This window comes from Manis javanica, chromosome 11 (assembly GCF_040802235.1).
Source record: "Manis javanica isolate MJ-LG chromosome 11, MJ_LKY, whole genome shotgun sequence".
NCBI lineage: Eukaryota > Metazoa > Chordata > Mammalia > Pholidota > Manidae > Manis > Manis javanica.
Window position 1 is genome coordinate 89808453 of NC_133166.1, and position 19073 is coordinate 89827525.

Consider the following 19073-nt stretch of genomic DNA (forward strand, 5'->3'; position numbering starts at 1 on the left):
TGTTCTTGATTGGCACTATTTGTTTCAGAGTTATTGCTTATGATTACAATATCTTGGATCTGTGTAATTTGTACATATTGATCCTATATCTGCTTTTTAGAGATATATGGCATAAAAAACCTCTTATCCAAATTCTCTTTCAAGCATTGAAGGCACTTAAAGTATCTTCAATACTTAAAAATTTCAAAGAAATATTTCACCCAAAATAATTAAGTGAAACAAACTATTTTTGCCACCCTTTGACTATAAAAGAAACCTCAATTTTCTTAATAAGTTATTCCCCAGTGAAATTTGAAATTTTCCTGGAGAGATTATGGGAGAGAATGTGTACTATCCCACAGAAAGAAGACTAAAATTAGACAAAGTTTCAAAACCAGCATTATTAATATTTGTGTTAGATGTTATGTCTGTTTTGCACATACAGAACACGCTTAGCATTTAATACCATTTCGTTTTATCTCTGTAACAAGACCTTGGGATGCCCCCTTCTGTGGATAGAACAGTGAGACTCAGAAAGTTTGAATGACAACCTCAAGTTCCACCATTCTCAAGTGCATTGGTCAGGATTGAACACAGTTCTTTTGATGCTTGGTCTTCTGCTGTGTCTTTCATTAATACCTCAGTGGTTTGTCTCTCTAAAGTACCTGCAACCTCATGGGATTATATGAAATAAATTATTTCGAAGACAAGGTACTTGGTGTATGCAATGTAATAGGATTTTTGCGGATTTTGGTTTTTTTTGTTTTGTCTGTATTCCTGGATATGGCTACAGAAGTGGGGAAAATGGAAACAAGAAACCAAATCCAGGTCATGTACTGTAGGGGGACCGGTGAAGTTATTCCCTCTTCATAAGCATCAGTGTGATTGATTTGTTTAGTAAAAATTCTAAGTGGCAAGGTGAAGAAGAGTGAGTTATTCCTTCATGGCAGTTAGTCCAGAGGAATTCCCTGGAGGAGATAGGGGACAGGGGATGTAAGAACATTTTGAAATATAAAGTCTGAGGGCCTTGGGAGGCGGAAAGCAGGGAGGGCGGTTGGCAAGGGACAGAGAGAGGAGGGGACAAGGTTTGGAGGCAGGAATGGGATAGATGCTGGGGACCTGTGTTTTACTTATGGTTTGGAACTAGGATTCTGAGATGATGATTCATTTTCCTTCTTTGCAAAGTGAAACCCAGATGTGGCTAAATTTGATTCCCATTGGAACCACTGTGGAGTCACCCACGCTCAGGTGTGCCACACAGAACTGGAATCAGCTCTGTGCGCTTGCCGGGCTGGTCCTCCTTGGACCCAGCTGCCCCCAGGAACAGGGGAGAAAGCCAGCCTGTGGTAACTGTGACCCTCTGTGTCTCCATCTGCAGCATCCTGGCCACCGCAGGAACCCACTTCAACACGCATGTGGACCTGAGGACCCTCCGGGCTGTGCGTGTCCTGAGGCCCCTGAAGCTCGTGTCGGGCATACCTAGTGAGCACGGCTTTTCTTCCTTCTACTCTGCTAATAGCTTTATTGATGTGCCCTCGACTGGATCTGTAGGTCTAAGAGAATTTGGAATAAAAAAGAAATAATTTCTCCTGGGAGGAAACCCTAGTGATAATAAATAGATGGAATTCAGTGATATGGCAGAACATTTCATTTTAAAATATAGCAGCTTTCCCTCCCCCCAGGTTGAAAAGATAATGGAGGATCTTTATAGAATATTTGGAAAGTAATGATATAAAATGAAAATGAAAAACACTCATTCCCTATCACTGGCAAATAACTTTTGTTAATGAAAATTTTAGTATATTTTTCATTCTTTTTTTCCCTGTGCACTTTAATAGAATTACAATCACAATGTATGTATAGTTTTGGATCCTGTTATAAGCATTAAATTTCCCAACATGAAAAATTCTTCAAAAGTAGGATTTTAGGATCTTTATCATAGTCTCTCTGATATAAGTCATGACTTATTTTACCCATTTCTATGTTGATGGACATTTAGGTTATTTCTAGTTTTTTTCTAAGTAGAAATAATGCTGCAACCAACATCTTTTTCTTTAAATCATTTTCAGAATCTCTGATTGTTTTCTTAGGCTAGAATCCTAGAAGTACAATTTTTGGGTTAAAGATATGGTATTTTAGGAATGGTGGTTGTACTAGTTGTGCCCCTCCAACGGTGGATGGGAAGCTGGTCCGAGAGTGGCGGGGAAGGCTCACTTTGTTTTAGCAGGACTAGGGTAGGTGAGCTGTGAGATGTAGAGAAGCCAGACAGGGGAGGGAGCCTGAAACAAAGGACAGACTTTTCTGAAGGAAGTAGCTTTAGGAAAGAAGCACATGCTAATAAGTTTCATCTCTCAGAGGAATCTAGAAGACAACTTGAGTAAAACAAATGAGGGAAGGCAATAGTCATGTATTAAAGATGAGGGATGGGGAGGAGAAGGAAGGGCTTGATCCCCAGGGTGTCAGTCTTTGGCTTGACTGGTCCTGGTTATCCCTTTGCGAATTGTCTTTATCAGCTCAGGACCGATGAGTTGCCCTTCTCAAAAATGTGCCCTTCTCTTCCTAGGAGAGGGTAAGCAGAGCTTGCTCTATCAGAGGGTGCAAGGGAAGGCTACATTTGCCATCCATTTGCCATTCTCTTCTCTTCCTTGTAGGCCTGCAGATTGTGTTGAAGTCCATCATGAAGGCCATGGTGCCTCTTCTGCAGATCGGCCTTCTGCTCTTCTTTGCCATCCTGATGTTTGCTATCATTGGCTTGGAGTTCTACAGTGGGAAGTTGCACCGAGCATGTTTCATGAACAATTCAGGTAGCGCCACTATTTTGTAACTTTCACTTCTTCCCATCCTCTCCCCTGTGGTCACTGGGGTAATTTTACGTTATTTGGAGATTGGTTGGAAAAAGTATGTCCTATCTTGCCCTAGAGTGAGAATCTGAAATTTCCTAGTCAAGAGCTTTTTGAAGCACAACTAGCCTAGACTTAAGATCTCCACTGGACCACTGATACTGTAAATCAAATAACCTCTTAGGTTTGCAGCTGGAGGATTTCAAATAGTAGGTCTCAGCTTCACCAGCCAAGGTAGAAGGCTGTCAGGATGCATGTCAAAACCACCTGTCTGAAGAAATGCCCTTTGTACAATGGCCTCTTTGGCCTGCTAGCCAGGGAGACCGAGGAGGCCAGAGTCAGACTCGAGTCCCTCCAGATCTGTGGGCACATTTTCCCTCCATGCTCTGTCTCGTGACTTCCTCTCTCTCTTGTCCAACCCACACATAGTGTGGAGGAACTGAGGGAGCACTGAGCTTGGCTTGGCAGGGGTGCTTGGGGGACTGGTGGGGTGCACACACTGTAAATTCTTGTCTCTTTATACTCACTTGTTCTTCTCAAGTTAAGAGAGTACCCCAGGAGAAAAGGGGTAGGGGAACAGTTCAAGAAGCCCAATTCAGTACCATGTTTTTTGTGAAAAGAATCTTCAAGGGACACCTTCTACCTTAGAGTTTGATTTTTGTGTCTTATTTAAAACAAGGAATTTAAGCCAGAAAAACAAGGAGTTAAGACCTATTGAAGGCATTCTAGTTTATAATGGGCCCCAAGAAACTGAAGAAGAACTCAGGGTCTGTCCTGGAGGCTGAGATTAAAAAATCAGTAAGATTCTGTTGACCTCAGACTCTTCTGTGTGATCCAGTCCTCTGCTTCCTGTGGTACTCAGGCAAGTGGCCTGCAGAAAGTCAGGGCCAGGTGGGGGAGAGGCTCCATGATCAGAAGAGGTTAGGAGGCATTAGGCTGAGCACACGGTTGATGAGCTGTGAGGTACAGAGAAGCCAAAGAAGGGAGAGAGCCAAAGACAAAGGATAGACCTTTTGCAGGAAATGGAATTATGTGCTTGTGGCTCCCTGAGGTCATTTCCAGCCCATGCTAAACACCGTATGGTTTATCCCCCACTCTCCAATGTGTCTGCAGGTGTTCTAGAAGGATTTGACCCCCCTCACCCATGTGGTGTGCAGGGCTGCCCAGCCGGTTATGAATGCAGGGACTGGATCGGCCCCAACGATGGGATCACCCAGTTTGATAACATCCTTTTTGCTGTGCTGACTGTCTTCCAGTGCATCACCATGGAAGGGTGGACCACCGTGCTGTACAATGTGAGTAGAGCTGGCGAGAGGCGGGAATAGGAGAGAAGAAACCGGGAATGAGGCTTCCGGTATTTGTTTGGGCTGTTAGTCTGGGAAAAGGGAGGTGTGTGCGTGTGTATGTGTGTGTTAGACTCAACTGTGAGGTCTTAGAAGTTCATATTCCTCCATTATCTGGCCTCTTGCTAAGTGGAAGTACACAGCTTCTTAATACATTTAGGAAATTGCATCCCATAGGAAGGGTGAACAAAACTAGTTAAATCAAATCAGCCTAGCAGTTACAGAGTATATTCTGCTGCAGGTTCGACCTAGTGGTGGGGTTCAGTGAGGGGTACCAAGAGGTATAGATCTCTTGGTTGCTGCCTTCAAAGAGCTTACCATCAGGTTGGGCAGGTACTACAGTAGTTCTCAACTCTGTCTGCACATAAGAATCAGCTGGGAGCTTCAAAAATGTATACTCCCTAGGTTCCACCACAGACAAATTAAGTAGGAATATCTAGAGGTAAAGGCCTGTCATTGATTTTTTTTTAAAGCTTCCTAGCTGATTCTAATATGCAGTCACTGTCAAGAACCACTGCCTTACATACACTTCAGAAACATGCTTAATTGTAAGACTCACTAGGGATGGTTCTTAAAAATTCAGAGTCACAGGCCCTTTCTGTACAGGTTTTGATTTTGTGAAGCTTTACATCTTTGGTGAGCTGAACTTTTTACAAGTGCCCCCCCGTGATTATGGTCAGGAATGTTTGAAAGGTTCTGTGTTGGTACACAAAACAAGGCTGACTAACTGTCTGTCAGGGATGCAAGGAGATACCTGCATGGGGCATAAGTTAGTGTGACCACTGAAGTCTCTTCTGTCTCCCAGAATCTGATTTTAACAAGATATAAAAAGCATGGTCTGAGTTCTAAAATGAGAGGAGTGCGGGAGGTGTGTGGTTTGACACATAGGGGACCTCAGTGGGCCAGGCAGTCTGCACAGGTCGCTTTGTACAGATGCTTCCACAGGTTTGTACCCTCATCTGCAGGCAGCCAGCCCACCCGGATCAGACACATTCAGCACTATCATCCCTCTCATCTACTCTCCCACAACCTGCCTTTACCCCAAGATGCTCTCCTTTTCCCTTTAACCTTATTCCATCTGTATAAAATTATTGGCTGGAGCCTTCACAAAGCACCTTTGTCAAGGAGCTCTGGATATAATCTACACTGGATGGAGAGGAAATGCTATGTCTCAGGGGAGACTCCACCAGATTGTAATGCCTGAAGAACCAGGATTTCTGTAAGGCCTGTACAAGTAGGAGCTTAGTTCATGTCCATTACTAACCTGGATCCATTTCCCATACAGGATAAGCTTTGCAGAAAAGAGCCATAGGCTATGATGCTAACGCTCTAAAGAACAGCAAAGAAGTCTGAGGGACCAGCTTGTGCCCAGCAAGCACAGGGGTTACAGGTGACCTAGAAACACCGTGAGGGCATGCTGGGATTCTTACCAGTTGTGGTGGGTAGCAGGGAGGGAGGGAAGTGAGGCGAGACTGAGGAGTACAGTTGCTCTTCATTTGGGATGTGAGGGACACCTCAAGGTCATGCCACTCAGCTAAGCCAGGAGCCTCTGGAAATTGCAGCACTGGTCTCACAGTGGCTGGGGCTTTGGGAGAGATGTACTTCAATTAGATGTGTAGACTCACCTAAGCGATGTGATAAATGCATTAAAAGCCTGAAAGGAGAGGTGTTGACTTTGAAGACACAGGCGTGATCTGTTGGTCCTTCTGAGCTACTGTTCATATGGTACTGAGACAAATGGGGACATGGCTAGAGAATCACTCATCACTTGCATTAGTTCCTTTGTCCATTTATTCATTTAGCACATATTAAGTTAACATCTACTATATGCCAAGCATATTTTAGACAGTAGAGAAATGGGGAGAAAAATGTGCCATGACCCCTGCTCTCATGGCACCTCTCTAAATTCCCATCCCTCTCTGGCTATTTATTCAACACAGAAAGGGACAGTGATTTTATGCTGCTCTCTCTAGTTTGTCTTCCTTGAGGAAGCAGGTAAGAGAGGAGGTCAAGCTGCTGGTCCTCTGTAACATGTTATTGCATGGGCTCCCAGGGCCACACATTCACATTCCCTCTGACTTCCAGTCTGTTAGTCATTGAACTTCGGTTTACTGCTATCCACAAGGCTGAATCCAGGATTGAAGCTGAATTACTAGTTGAGCTGTAGGGGTGGTTTCTGAAAGTAGCTGGCTGCTCATGGATCAGAATGAACTAATGTCTACTTTGAAATAACATCACTTTCCAAAGCATTAAATCTGGAGCCTGGAGCCAGGAATCTATAGGCAGAGATGATAGTCATAGGTAGGTTAGATAACTACATCTTGATTCAAGAGAAGTTGGATGAAAAAGACACCCAATTTTCAGCCAATGGAACCAGGACAAAGTCTGGTTCTATGAAGAGAGAGAGCTAGCAAAGGATGGGCTTCAGTTGAGAGGGGCCTGGCGTGGGAAGCTTGACCCCAGCAGAGCTGTTATGGGAGCTGGACACACATTCCAAAGGAAGGGTTGTGTGCTGTTATTGGAGGGACAGCTTCAAATCAGGAGCTCTTCATACTGTAGAACATAGAGCTTGCAATATATGGTGGAGTCACATCATAGGAGCTTTTAATTTACCCAAATTCAACCATTCTGCATGGAAAAGTAAGGGATCAGTGTGTAGGGAGAACTGGGGGACACAATAACAATTTAAATAGCACTGGCTGATTCACCTCTCAATATGCTTATGTGCATTGAAAGCATGAGGTGAGAGATGCCTAAGATCTTGGCTGAAAAACTGTAGAATCTGGAAGCCCCTGTCAACAGTACCTGAGTATGTTTCTTTCTTCTCTTTATTTTAACTGAAGACTTTGTAATGACATATGTATTAAAACTGGTTGTGCACCATGGAGGTAACTGTGAATAGTTAGTAAACTTAGGATTACAAATACATGAATGCATATATGTATGTTTCCATGTATAGAAAAAACTGCTCACCATGGTATTATTCCCACCACCACCAGTAAGATGCAAATATAATTGTGTTGGTTTCCCTTCCTACCACTCTTTCGGGGAAGGTCCAGTTCATCCAGCTGCTGTGTTTCCTTACATAGGCCACAGAGAAAAGGGGAGTCCCTGTTTCCTAGTCCAGTGCCTCTTCTGTTCAGTGGTGACAAGAGATATGTAAGATGTATTGGTGCCAGGTCCCACCCAAACCAGTTGGAGAACCTTCATGTTTGCACAGTGTGCAGAAGCTTTCTTGAGCATATGGGACCAGTTTAACCTTTTATATACAACTTCAATGCTTTCCTCTTGTTTGCATCCTTTTTCTGTTGCACAGACTCTTCCTAAAAGCCTTCTGTGACCTTCTTGCTCTGCCATTGATGACTATTAACTTCACTTGCATGTGGCTTTTCTCATTCTGGAGCATAATGGTAAGCAGGGGAGGGTTTCCATTGTCAGGGTAACCTGCAGTCATGCTTGCTCCGTTTAGTCTCTGCTGAAACTTCAATTCTGCTTGGTCGAACTCCAACTGTATTCTTGGCTTCCCTCCCTCTTGTGGTAGAAGGAATGCAAAGCAGTCTGCGGTTCTGGCTGCTGCTTCCTGTTTTGACTGTCTCTCCAAAGGTCTCCTCAACCTGCAAACTCTTCCGTATTCATACTAGTTTAATTCACTTTATTTCTCCTAATCTGGATCCCTCTTGAGTATAGTGCATTCTCTCTCAAATCAATGCTATGCACTCTGCAGATGGGACTGTGGCTCCAGTATTAACTTCCAGTCCTCTTCACCTGAGCTAGACTTAACCCCAAGACCCAGCTTTCTCCCAGTTCTGGTCTGAGCCTTATTACCCTGTTATCATTTCTGGTTCCATGTCCTCTGCTGTTTGTGCTGTTAGGACGAGTACAGATTGCAGAGGCTCCCGGTTTCTGTCTGTGGTTAACTCAAATCTCTCCTCTTAAAGTCCAGTATTTTTCATCTGTATCTCTGTAGCTCAGGCTATTTCTCTTCTCACTTGGTGTTGACAAACTCATAGGTGTGGGAACTTCTTGGAGGTGTGCTGTTTCTTCCACTTTGCAGGTGTGCCAGCAGTTAGAGCTGCTTAGGATGCTGTGTGCTGCTGGGGTGGAAGAGATTTTTATAGACTTTACTGGCTTTTGGCAAGAAGAGGCCACTTGGAGTCTAGATACTTTCTGAGAGTCTTCACTGCTCTTCAGTAGTTGTTTGGTCCGTAACCTATATACCTATGGCGCTCTTTTAAAGTTGCCCTCTCCCAGATACACATAGTCAATATTTGTTAAGTAGTCAACAGCTGTTTACTTTTTTGCCTCATTGGGATGTTGTTTATGTGTTACACCCAATGTTAAAAAACAAAATTCAGCTGACTCAATTTGAAGATCAAAGTGGCTTCATTCAGCAGTTCATGAATCGGCAGCATCCCATTGAGCAGATGGAAAGCTCTGAGGAGCCGTCCAAGATGGAAGGCTTTTGTAGTCAGAAGGGGACAGGAAAAGGAAGTTCCCAGTGAAGAGTGGATTGTTTCAGGCAAGTTCACCTTCCTTTAGGGAAAGGGCAGGCTCTGTCGGGCTGATTACCTCAGTAGTGTTGATGAGATAATTACAGATTGACTGGTTAAAGGTCACATTCCTGGGAGACACAGAAACTACAATTAGGTTAGACTACTAAATCTTGATTTGCTGATGGTTCAGCACAAAGGACTCCATTTTGGGCCTGTCCTTCTTTTCTTTTTTCTTTTCAACGATTCCCTTCTTTTGTTCAGACTCCCAGTTTAACTGAGAGATGTGATCAAAATTTAAGCCCTTAGCGCCACTCTTAGTTACCACTCTGTATTTACTGCGGCTTTTACTGGTCCTCTGTGTGATATCCATAGGTCACGATGTGGGGTTTTTTGGTTTATGTTTATGTTTTTTTGCTGCATTTTTGTGGTATTCACAGGTCACAACTTCAGGCTCATAATTTTTTAGCCGGTCATTTTCTTCATTGCTTTTCTGGTGATCTGGTCTGAGGGAGATCATTTGCTTAGTGGTTAGATGCTGAAAACACACATTTAAAGCTTTTGAGAGAATATAGTGCGCCAGGGAGACCTATGATTATTATAAGCAGGATAATTCCCTACATCTGAAGTTCAATTTGGAGCCATGGTCCCCAACAAACCAGTCAGAATTCAACAAATCAAAGAAAGACTTGATTGAAGGAGTCACTTTCTTAAGCCAACTGGCTTGTTCAGTGATCATATGTAGTTGAATTTCAACTTTTCCAGAAATATTAATCCAGGTGCAGCAGGTGGTGTTGGGCACAGCTCAGAGACCTTGCTCAGCCGAAAGATAATCAAGGGGTATCCTTTTATCAAGAACATCTTTGGCCAAAGAGTCTAAGGACCTTTTGGGGAAGCTTTTGCTTTAATAGCAGATTCCGTAGTACCTTCAAGAGTTAATTAGAGGTTCCTGATCACAGACTCATTTGTTTTCACTCCTAACCAGGAAGTAGGGACCTGCCAGAAGGAGTCAGTGCTGATTCATAAATGCCTCCTGGTAGGTCTTTTCTAAATTGACTATGTAAATTCAGGAGAGTTGACCAATGAGGAGACTCTATCTGTTTGTGAACAGTTAGAGGCACAGCTCGATAACGTAAGAGGCATGGCTCAGTTATATGCCAGCCATGCATAGGCCCAAGGACAACAATAACCACTACAGACAAAGATAAATCCTGTCAGGGCACAAACCACTCCCACTAAAGTCCCACTGTTAGTGGAAAGATCAGAGTTTTGATGACAAATCTAAAAGTTTGAATGGTTACCCCTTAGCAATGGCCTGGGAAATGCAGATGATGGCATTACCTTCCCAGGGCAAAGGAAAGAAAGAAAAGATGGTGGAGTTTTATGTTTAGTTACAGTAGTACGTATTGATCTGGCGTCTTGGGTAGAAACTGTACACATTTATGTTGGCTACTTCTCTTCCTAGTCCACTTGGCTCTGAAGTGTCCAGCTGTGTTGTAGGACCAGATGCCAGGTGGAGACTTATTCAGCTGTGAGATATATACCTACGGTTTAAGCCACTGAAGTTTGGCTGCTGTCTGGCTGGTAAGAAGGACTTGGTATAGTCCCTTCCAAAGAGATTCAAGGGCAGTCGTTCTTAGCAATTTCAAATCAGAAGTGGGAAAACATTTGAAATATTAGTTTGGAGAGTTGTAGCTAGATATTTGTAGAAACTAGAAGAATTCAGAATCCTGTCCAGTTGATAGGAGGATAACAAAATCTCAAAGACACTTAGGACTAAAATCTAATATCTACAAAGAGGCAAACATAATTTTTCTCTATAATTATTCTCCTCCTTTATTTTTTACCAAAGACAATCGCAGTAAAACTATTTTTGTTTTGCATTAAACTCAACCTTAATATTTATGTAAGTACAGCAAGAATAGTGATTAAGGCATTTTAAAGATGCTTTGCTGGAATTTTTCATAAGGAATCTCAAACTGAACTCTTAAAAGCCTTCAAAACCAGGAATCAAAGCAAAGGAGTCGCGATTAGATTTTACCTGTAATACCTATAATTTGGGTGAATTTCTGTCCTTTCAAGGTTCTCCCAAATATCCTGAGGTTTCTGGATTTGCCAGGCAGTGACCTTCCTTGCTCACCCGGTAAGGTTGCCAGGAACCCTATAAATAAGTTACCAGGCCTATCTTCCCAAGCAGTCATTAAAGTTGTCTGGTTATATCTGAGTCTATACATATCTCTCTTAAATATGGTGTTCAAGTCAAAGCCTTGGTAATATAGACAGTGTTTCCAGTTGTATCCTGCTACAAGGACAACAGATTCTTACTGAACTTATGCAAATAACTAATTATATTGCCATGCAAAGAATACTCAAGAGTTTCTGAGTTCTGGAAGAATCAGATAGATTGGCAGAAAAAAATTAATGTTTCATCCTAGTTTACAAAGGTATAGTTTACCAAATTTCTCTAAGTCCTAGATAGCTTCAGAAAAAGTGTCCTTAAATCTGGAAAACAAAACATTGAAGAGCTAGCAATGTTTCAAACAAATAGTCAAAGAATTAAAATCACCCTCCTTGCTCATTCAGTCCCATGCAATTAATACTTGTTCTGCTTGACTCCAGTTTTTCTATTAGTTCTAGAAGTTCTTGAGAAGTTCAGTTTTATCTTAAAGTTATCAAAAACCTGTACTTGATAAAAAGGCCGTTCTATGAATCTCCTTGAAGAGGATGCACTTCTGCAGGTACATTTTTGCAGACGCATCTGAGTAAAACAATAACTGTCTGTAAGTGACAAAAGACTTAAAGAACATCCATTGTTAAAGATCTGATGAGGGTTCATTATAATGGAATTGACAAGGAAATTTGGTTATTTCTGTGGCATACAACATTTAAAAATAACCGGAATTATGACTGATAACATTATATACCAGGACATATCAGATTTCTAGGAATATCATGCAATTTTTATAATACTCACAACACATAGCTATACAAATACAACATGAGGAAGACTTAGTATTCTTATCTGACAATGTTTTCCATGTAATTTAACATACCAAATAAGCCTAATTAGTTTAGTTCCCTTTTTATAAGGAGAAGGGAACATACCTTTTGAAATGTTCCAGAGGCCTTCTGAGAAAAATCCCAGAGTTAGTTCCAAGTCAAAAAACTTCAGTTAGAATTTGATTTTGGGAAGTTTGTAAAAATTATCAAAGGTTTTAAAAGATCTGGTCAAACAGGATGATAGGTCATTGTGAAACAGTATATAGTTATTTATTTAACTATAATGACAGGGATTTTGTAGACAAATATAACAAGTTAAGTAGTTGAAAAAACAAAACACCTGAGCTCTTTATTAGAGAAAATTCAATTTTCTTAAGTAATCAAAGACCTGATGATAAAGATAACATAAAGCTCAACAAACTATTTCGGTAAGGTGCAAAGCCTCTGCTGTCCAAGCAGATTACTTAAAAGGTAAAGAAGAACTTCACGATGTCTTACAAGAACATACCAATAATCCAAGAAAACTTTGTCCTTTTAGTAGACAACCAAATTCCAATTCTCCACCAGCTTACTTTTGATATTTAAAACTCATTCACTTAATTAAATTCTTTCCAGTCTTAGCCAATCCTGACCACACATAAAGTTCCTTTCGAAATATTCCTTTTCTATGAACTTTAGAGACTTTAATTGCATATATTTGAATTTTTAACCTTTAAAAACCTTAATTTTTAGTGGAAATAAAAAAGTAAACAATTATGAGCAATCTCTTACACTATAGCATTCTGTGGACTGGCAGACTTAGAAATATTTTTTTATAATTTCTAGAAGTATGTGTTTTCTCATAGTAACTTTTTCAGTGTGGTACAAACATGTTTACTAATAGAACCAAATATCTTTAGTTCCTCTGTAAAAGGAAGCCCAAAGTGGATAAACCTATGTTACATAATTAATGTTTCAGTATTTTGTTTTATTTGGAAATGATTAGGTATTTAATGACTGTCCAACATTTAATTAAACTTAGCAAAACTTTAAGGTTTCAGGTTACCAAAAAACTATTAAAATTTCATCTAAAAACTTTTATCCCACGTACAGCTATTTAATTCACTGTTCTCAATAATTATCTTTAGATCATGCAAATTTCATCATACCAAGTTATTTTTCTTGCCAACAAAATTTTATAACAGAGATGACATGAATTTATAAGACTAGCAAACTCAGATAGAATAAAAGTTGTACATCTATATTATTTTTAATGTTGATAATTCTAAAGATGTGTCTATTTTAATTAAACCAACAAACTTAATCTAGATTTTAATTTCTAAAGATTATCTCAGATCACAAGAACCTGAAAAGCATTTGAGTTAGTTTTTGTTATATTTCTAAGACTTTTATGAATGCACACTTCATATAAGCACTTAATTTTCTTCAGGCCAATTAAATAGAGTTCTTTTACAAATTAATTCATAATACCATCTAGAGGTAGAATATTACCATACATCCAAATACACACACATGCACACACACACACAGAAACAGATACAAACACTTATTAGCTTCCATTTTGAAATATTAGCCATGAATCAGGTAGTTATAAAAGAGGTTGGATCCAAATTATGTTTCTCGAAGGTGGAATAATTTAAAGTTACCTATTCAGATGACTTAAGCTTTTTATTGATATTTGTGGAGAAGACACTTAAGATTTTTCATTAGCCAAACTTTTAAAGTAATGTTTCCCCTTTTTATTCTTCTTCTGATAAGACATTACCTCTCTGAAGTTTGCATTTCAGAGAGTAGCCTGGATAAGAGCTCTTGGAGTAAACCAGGTAGAATGCTTCCATCTCGGATGGAAGGTATAGAGAGAAAGAATCCAAGTGCCTTCACGAAGGACTTTGTTTCCTAAAGCCAGAATTTTTACAAACTTTCAAAGCCTTCTCAGATGAATAGGTGAGGTTAATTGCTTCTCTAAGGACTGACACACCAATCCACCTATGTTAGAATGTCTTTCTTTTCCTCTGGGTGTATTGAATTTAGGAGTGAAGGTCTAAAAAAAATTTTTTTTATCAGGTTCTGAGTATTGCCTTCCAATTTGGCTAAATTTCTGATCATGGAGCTACTAAATCCTTTCAAATACCTTGTCAGGTTTCAGCTAGGATAAACAGTAAATACTTCTGGGAGTATTAAACAATCTGATGATCCAAGAGGCATCCTGAAATAGGGTGCAAAATATATTATCTCCACAAAATCCAGAATCACTCCCAAGATAGCTCAAAGAAAGAATGGACAATCTGCACGTCCCAAACAGACAGCAAGCCACGCCAAGTTCTTAGGACACAGAAGGAGACAAACAAGAAGTCAACAGCTATCCCTAGGAGAGAGAGGATCAATAACCAATGGGTCTGGATTTAGAAAGGAAGGGACAATGTTGAAATAAATCAAATATCAATATAAAATGTTATTTTAGAAATCCTATGTATTTATAATTTTATTCATAAACAGAAATAAAATAATGTTTCATTTTCCTCTCTCAGCTGGGCACTATGGACAGAGATCTAAGAAAGCTGACTCTGGCAAGAGTTTCCACCCTTAGCCAGAATCTGCCAACTTTCCTAGGATCCCCTTTGCAGGCTCCAGAATCTATCAGAATTTGGCAAGATTTTTCATTAATTTTGATTTTGTTTCCCTTGACGGTTTAAGAGAATGATGTAGCAGTTTACTAGAAAATTCCTCAGAGTCCTGTCAACCCTGGGAGGGGCTCAGACGGGGACCCTCCTGTAAGGACAGATAAAAGGGCAATAGTAAGGCTGCTGACATGGCAAGATTTTCTGTATAGACATGGAGTCTCTTTGGAGTGAAAAGACTTAATTAATAGAGGATGAGTAAAATGTGAGTACTCAGGTAAAGGATAGAGGGGAGCAGTAGGAGTCACAGCAGTTTTATTGTCTTTTGTATTAGGTACCTCTTGTGTCTTTAATTTTTCATTAGCCTTTGCAGCAAATTCTTTAATGAAACAATTTTAGAAGCCTTTTGGAAACTTCTGCCTACCAATTAAAATTCAGTTTGTTTAATTTGAGAAGTCTTGCTGTCAAGTGCACTTCTTAAATGAATGATGTTGTCTAATTGGAATGTTTCCTATGAATGCCATTGTACATTCTAGGTAATCGTTAGTAAGATTTTGCCATTTTTGTAGATATTTATAGCGTCTGAAACAATGGTTCTTAGACATGAAATGAGCAGGGGTGCCAGAGGATAGTACGCTCAATTCTTTGGAATTTAAGGATCCCATTTTTATGATTGACTGATTGATTGATTGATTGATTGATTTTAGCTAAGCCTTTGGGTATCTTATTGCCAAACTAATACCTAAAAGGGATGTTCTACTAGGTTGAGGATTGTGTGGTGTTTAACAGTGCACCTCATTCCACGGAAACTTTCTTGAGGTTGGTGAGTGACCTAGTGTCAATCTAACCCTTTCCATGACCGACTTATCCTAATGAGAGTCTTTGCATTAGATGGTGAGCAAACTAAGAGCAGCTTTTAAATTCTTAACCCATGCCCACCAATTTCGTGGCTGCTTCCAAGAGTCCAATTAGCAATAGACTTCATGTATACAAAACAAGACCTTAATAAATCAGCCATACCCAAGAGATGTTACTTCATCCTGGCAAGAGAAGGCCCCCTGTGCACCCCACCAGTTCCCACTGTGGAGCCTTGGACTGGGGAAAGGGTTGAGCCAGCAGACTGCAACAAATGGGGACTGTGCTCTGGGGGCCTCATGCAAATGGGGATCTGCAAACTGCCCCTAATAGTTCCTACTGTTAGGGCATTTGAGCAAAGACCTGGATCTCAGGACAGAATCAAGGACTGGGGATTTCTACCAGTTAAAAAAGAATTGCAGCCACCACTACCAGCAGCTCCCTACAGGGAACCTGAGTGGAAAGCCAATTAGATGGGGAGCTTCATGCAAAGACAGCGTTGCTCAGAACCAAGAGGAACTAACCCACAGGCCCTCAGAAATGGTGAGAAAGACTGAAAATGGGTTCACAAGGGTTCATGGTGTCTCACTTCTGTTTCTTGTTGTTCCCAAAGCTGTCGGAAGTATACTTTGGATCCCATCACTGCCACCAAATATGTTAAAAAAAACCCACCAAATTCAACTGAGTCAATTTGAAGATCAAATTGGCTTTTTTTTTTTTAGTGATTCATGAATCAAGCAGCATCCCACCTAGCAAACAGAAGAGAGCTCTGAGGAGCTGCTCAAAATTGGGAGGCCTTTACAGGCAGAGGGAGCAGAAAAAGGAAGTTTCTGACAAATAGTGAATTGTTTCAGGCAAGTTCACCTTCCTTTGGGTGAGGGTGGGGCTCTATCAGGCAGATTACCTCAAGGGTGCTAAACATTCTGGGAGAGGCTGAAACTACAGTGAGGTTAGATATTAAATCTGTTAACTGACATGGGGCTCAGTACAAGTGACTCCATTTGGGCCACTTTTTTTCTTTCAAATACTGAACACATTGAAAAAAATAAAATCATATCCAAATATTGGTGAAAAACTCCTATTCTCCAGCTTCCTGAAGTTTCTCTGATTTTATGGTATCTATAGAGAATGCTTTTGGTTCTAGGATCCATAAGACTAGGGAATGTGTTTCTCATCTTTGCTTCAGTCTTTCCTCATGTCCTCCACATGCCCTGGGAACAGAACATGCTCAAAATTCATATGGCAAATAGGGGTCAGGAGCCTATCATTATCTTATGTGCTAGAGTGGTAAGATGTATCATCTGACCTCAGTTCGGGTATACAGTCGGTAACATTTGTAGACCCCTATTTCCAGGATCAGTCATGCTCTGGAATAGGCTGTTTTTGTTGTTTGTTTTTTCTCACATCCCTGTCTATATCCCTGTTCCTGTATCCTTGAAGGAATCTGGGACCCTGTACTACAGATGACACTTGGAATCTGGTACCAGGCTCTGTTCACCTATGACTTGTCTTATCCACAGAGAGATTGAAAAGTGGGTCCTGGAAGTTAGTGCCCTTCCCTGTGGAGGCTGAGAAGCAGGATGCATGTGCTTGTAAGGAGCTGTGATAACTCCCTCCTAGACCTTCCCAAGCAGGACTCCTTGCTTGTCAAGGAGGGAAGAGAGGAGAGGGGGAGGAAAACTATTTCCTGAGCTCATAGTAAAGGCTTCTTAACCTTTACCTTTTCTCTATTTACATTTATTGATTCATTCATTTACTCATTACTCATTCAACAAATATTGATTAAGTGCCTATTATGTGCCTGGCACTGTTCTAGATGCTGGGGATACAACAGAGAATAAAACAAAGAAAAGTCCTTTTCTTCATGGACTTTCTTATTCTAGTGGGAAATGCATGCAGAATAAATAACCGAAATATACTTGTATCTGATAGTGATAGGTTCTGTAGAGGAAAATTAAGTGGGGAAGGGGGATGTTGGTTGCAATTTTAAATCAAGATGTCAGGGAGGACCATGTTGAGAAAGTGTGAAGCAGATGAGGCAGTGAGAGGGTTGGTATCTGGGGGACAAGTGTCCCTGGTAGGTGGGACAGCAAGTGCAGAGATCCTGAGATGGTTGTGTGCTGGGTCTATCTGAAGAACAGCAAAGAGGCCTGTTGGTTGGAGTGCAGTGAACGAGGGGTAAGGTAGGAGGCCATCAGATCAGGAGGAGATGGAGTAGCCAGCCAGATGGCCTAGAGCCTTGTAGGCCATTGGAAAGATGGTTTGTCCTCTGAGTGACATGAAAGCAATTAGAGGGTTTGGGGTAGGGCAGTGGCATGACCTGAATTATGTTTTAGAAGGATCATTCCAGATGCTTTGCTGAGAACAGGCTGCAGTGGTCTAAGACAGGGATGATAGAGGTTTGAACCAGGGAGGTAGCAGTGGAGGAGGTGAAAATTGGTTGGATTCTTGATTTTAATGTTGATCTCATAGGATTCTCTAGTGTATTGGATGAGGGTATGAGAAAAGTAGCAGAAAGGTGGATTTGTCATTAACTATGTTGTACAACACTGTAGGTGAATGAGGTCGGGAGGAGGACTAAGAAATGAGTTTGGATATGAACTAGGATCTTGTGATGCTTATTTGACGTGGGGTGTAAGGAGAGAGTCAATTAAATGAGTTCAGGGTAGAAACATAGGCTGGAGATATAAAACTGGGAGTCTTTAGTGTGTAGATGGTATTTAAAGTCGTAAGACTGAATAAAACCCTGAGGAAGACAATCTCTAACTACAGGGAGAGCAGAGGTTCCAGACCTGAGTTCCAGTGTTAAGATGGTGAGTTAAGGAGTTAACAGCCAAAAGACTGAGGAAGAGCAGGAAGGAGGACAGGTGGGGAGGGTGGCGTCCTGCAGGCCAAGTGGGGAGCGTGCTTCAGGAAGGAGGGAGCAGCGGTGGGCAGCTGAGCCAGATGCTGTGATGGGTCAAGTACAATGAGGGCTGAGAGGTAACCATCTGAGGCCAGGAGGGGAGCAGCTTGGAGTGGGGCGTGAAAGCATGCTTGGAGAAGGTTTGAAAGATGGTCGGAAACAGCGAGTCTACCATTGTGTTACATATCGTTTGAAAGGGAAGCAGGGACAAGGGAGCAGGTAGAAGAAATGCCATTTATTTGCTGACAAAAATGGTCCTATTGAGCTAAAATCATTGCTGATGGAGGAGAGGGAGAGGGGGGAGTGTTGATGGGGCCACCCCCTAAGGCGGGCGAGGAGAGGCGCTCTGGAGCACCGTGGAGGGCTCTGCTGGGCTCGGCAAGCACGGTTTACCAGGAGTCCCAGCAGGGGAGGCTGCAGAGGCTGCCGTATGCACGGATGAGACGACCGAAGCTTGCAGACGGTCTCCTTCATTTGTTTCTATTTTCTCAATGAAATTGGAAGTAAGTCATTTTCAGAGGGTGAAAAGAGAAGATGTTGGAGGTTTGAGGAGAAGGTGTGAAATAGTTTTTTAGGAGCGTGAGGAGGTAAAAGGATTGGGCATCCGATTGCCAGGCAGCATTTAGGACCCACTGGGGGATAGTGGGGGTGGCGGGGGGGTTCAAGTGAGAGCCGTGAACGTGGCATGTTGTCCTCCAGACATGCCTAGCCCCTGAGGTTCAGGCGGGAGGTAGGTGGGGAGCTGGGTTTACCAGAGCAGTTTTGCCAGGAGAGCATAGTGAACTGAGAGAGGGTCAGGAGAGGATCTTGGCTGAGCAGTGGAACAGGAGCTTGGTAGGGAGGAAAGGGGCGGGGGAGAGCCTGCCAAGAGAGTAGCATCAAGGGATTGTAGGCCCTTTTGGGGATGTTACTCTTGAATCTGCTGGACCAACTTAGTCTGTGGAATAAGTTGAGAAACCTGTGTCATTGTGTAGAGGAAGTAGGAAGCGAGTTTTGAAACCAAATGTTCTTATATCTAATTTGGTGCTAGCTGTCCTCAGCGG

General features: G+C 41.6%; 1 protein-coding gene across 22 annotated transcripts in view; it reads left to right on the forward strand.

Annotated features, from left to right (window-relative positions):
* Window positions 1-19073, forward strand: part of CACNA1E (calcium voltage-gated channel subunit alpha1 E) — a 581675-nt gene that overhangs the window by 371770 nt on the left and 190832 nt on the right. For all 22 annotated transcript variants that reach the window (XM_073216846.1, XM_073216856.1, XM_073216857.1 and 19 more), the window contains 3 exons: window positions 1358-1461; window positions 2631-2783; window positions 3933-4114. In XM_073216846.1, coding sequence (XP_073072947.1) covers window positions 1358-1461; window positions 2631-2783; window positions 3933-4114 — 439 coding nt within the window. The remainder of the gene's footprint in view (window positions 1-1357; window positions 1462-2630; window positions 2784-3932; window positions 4115-19073) is intronic.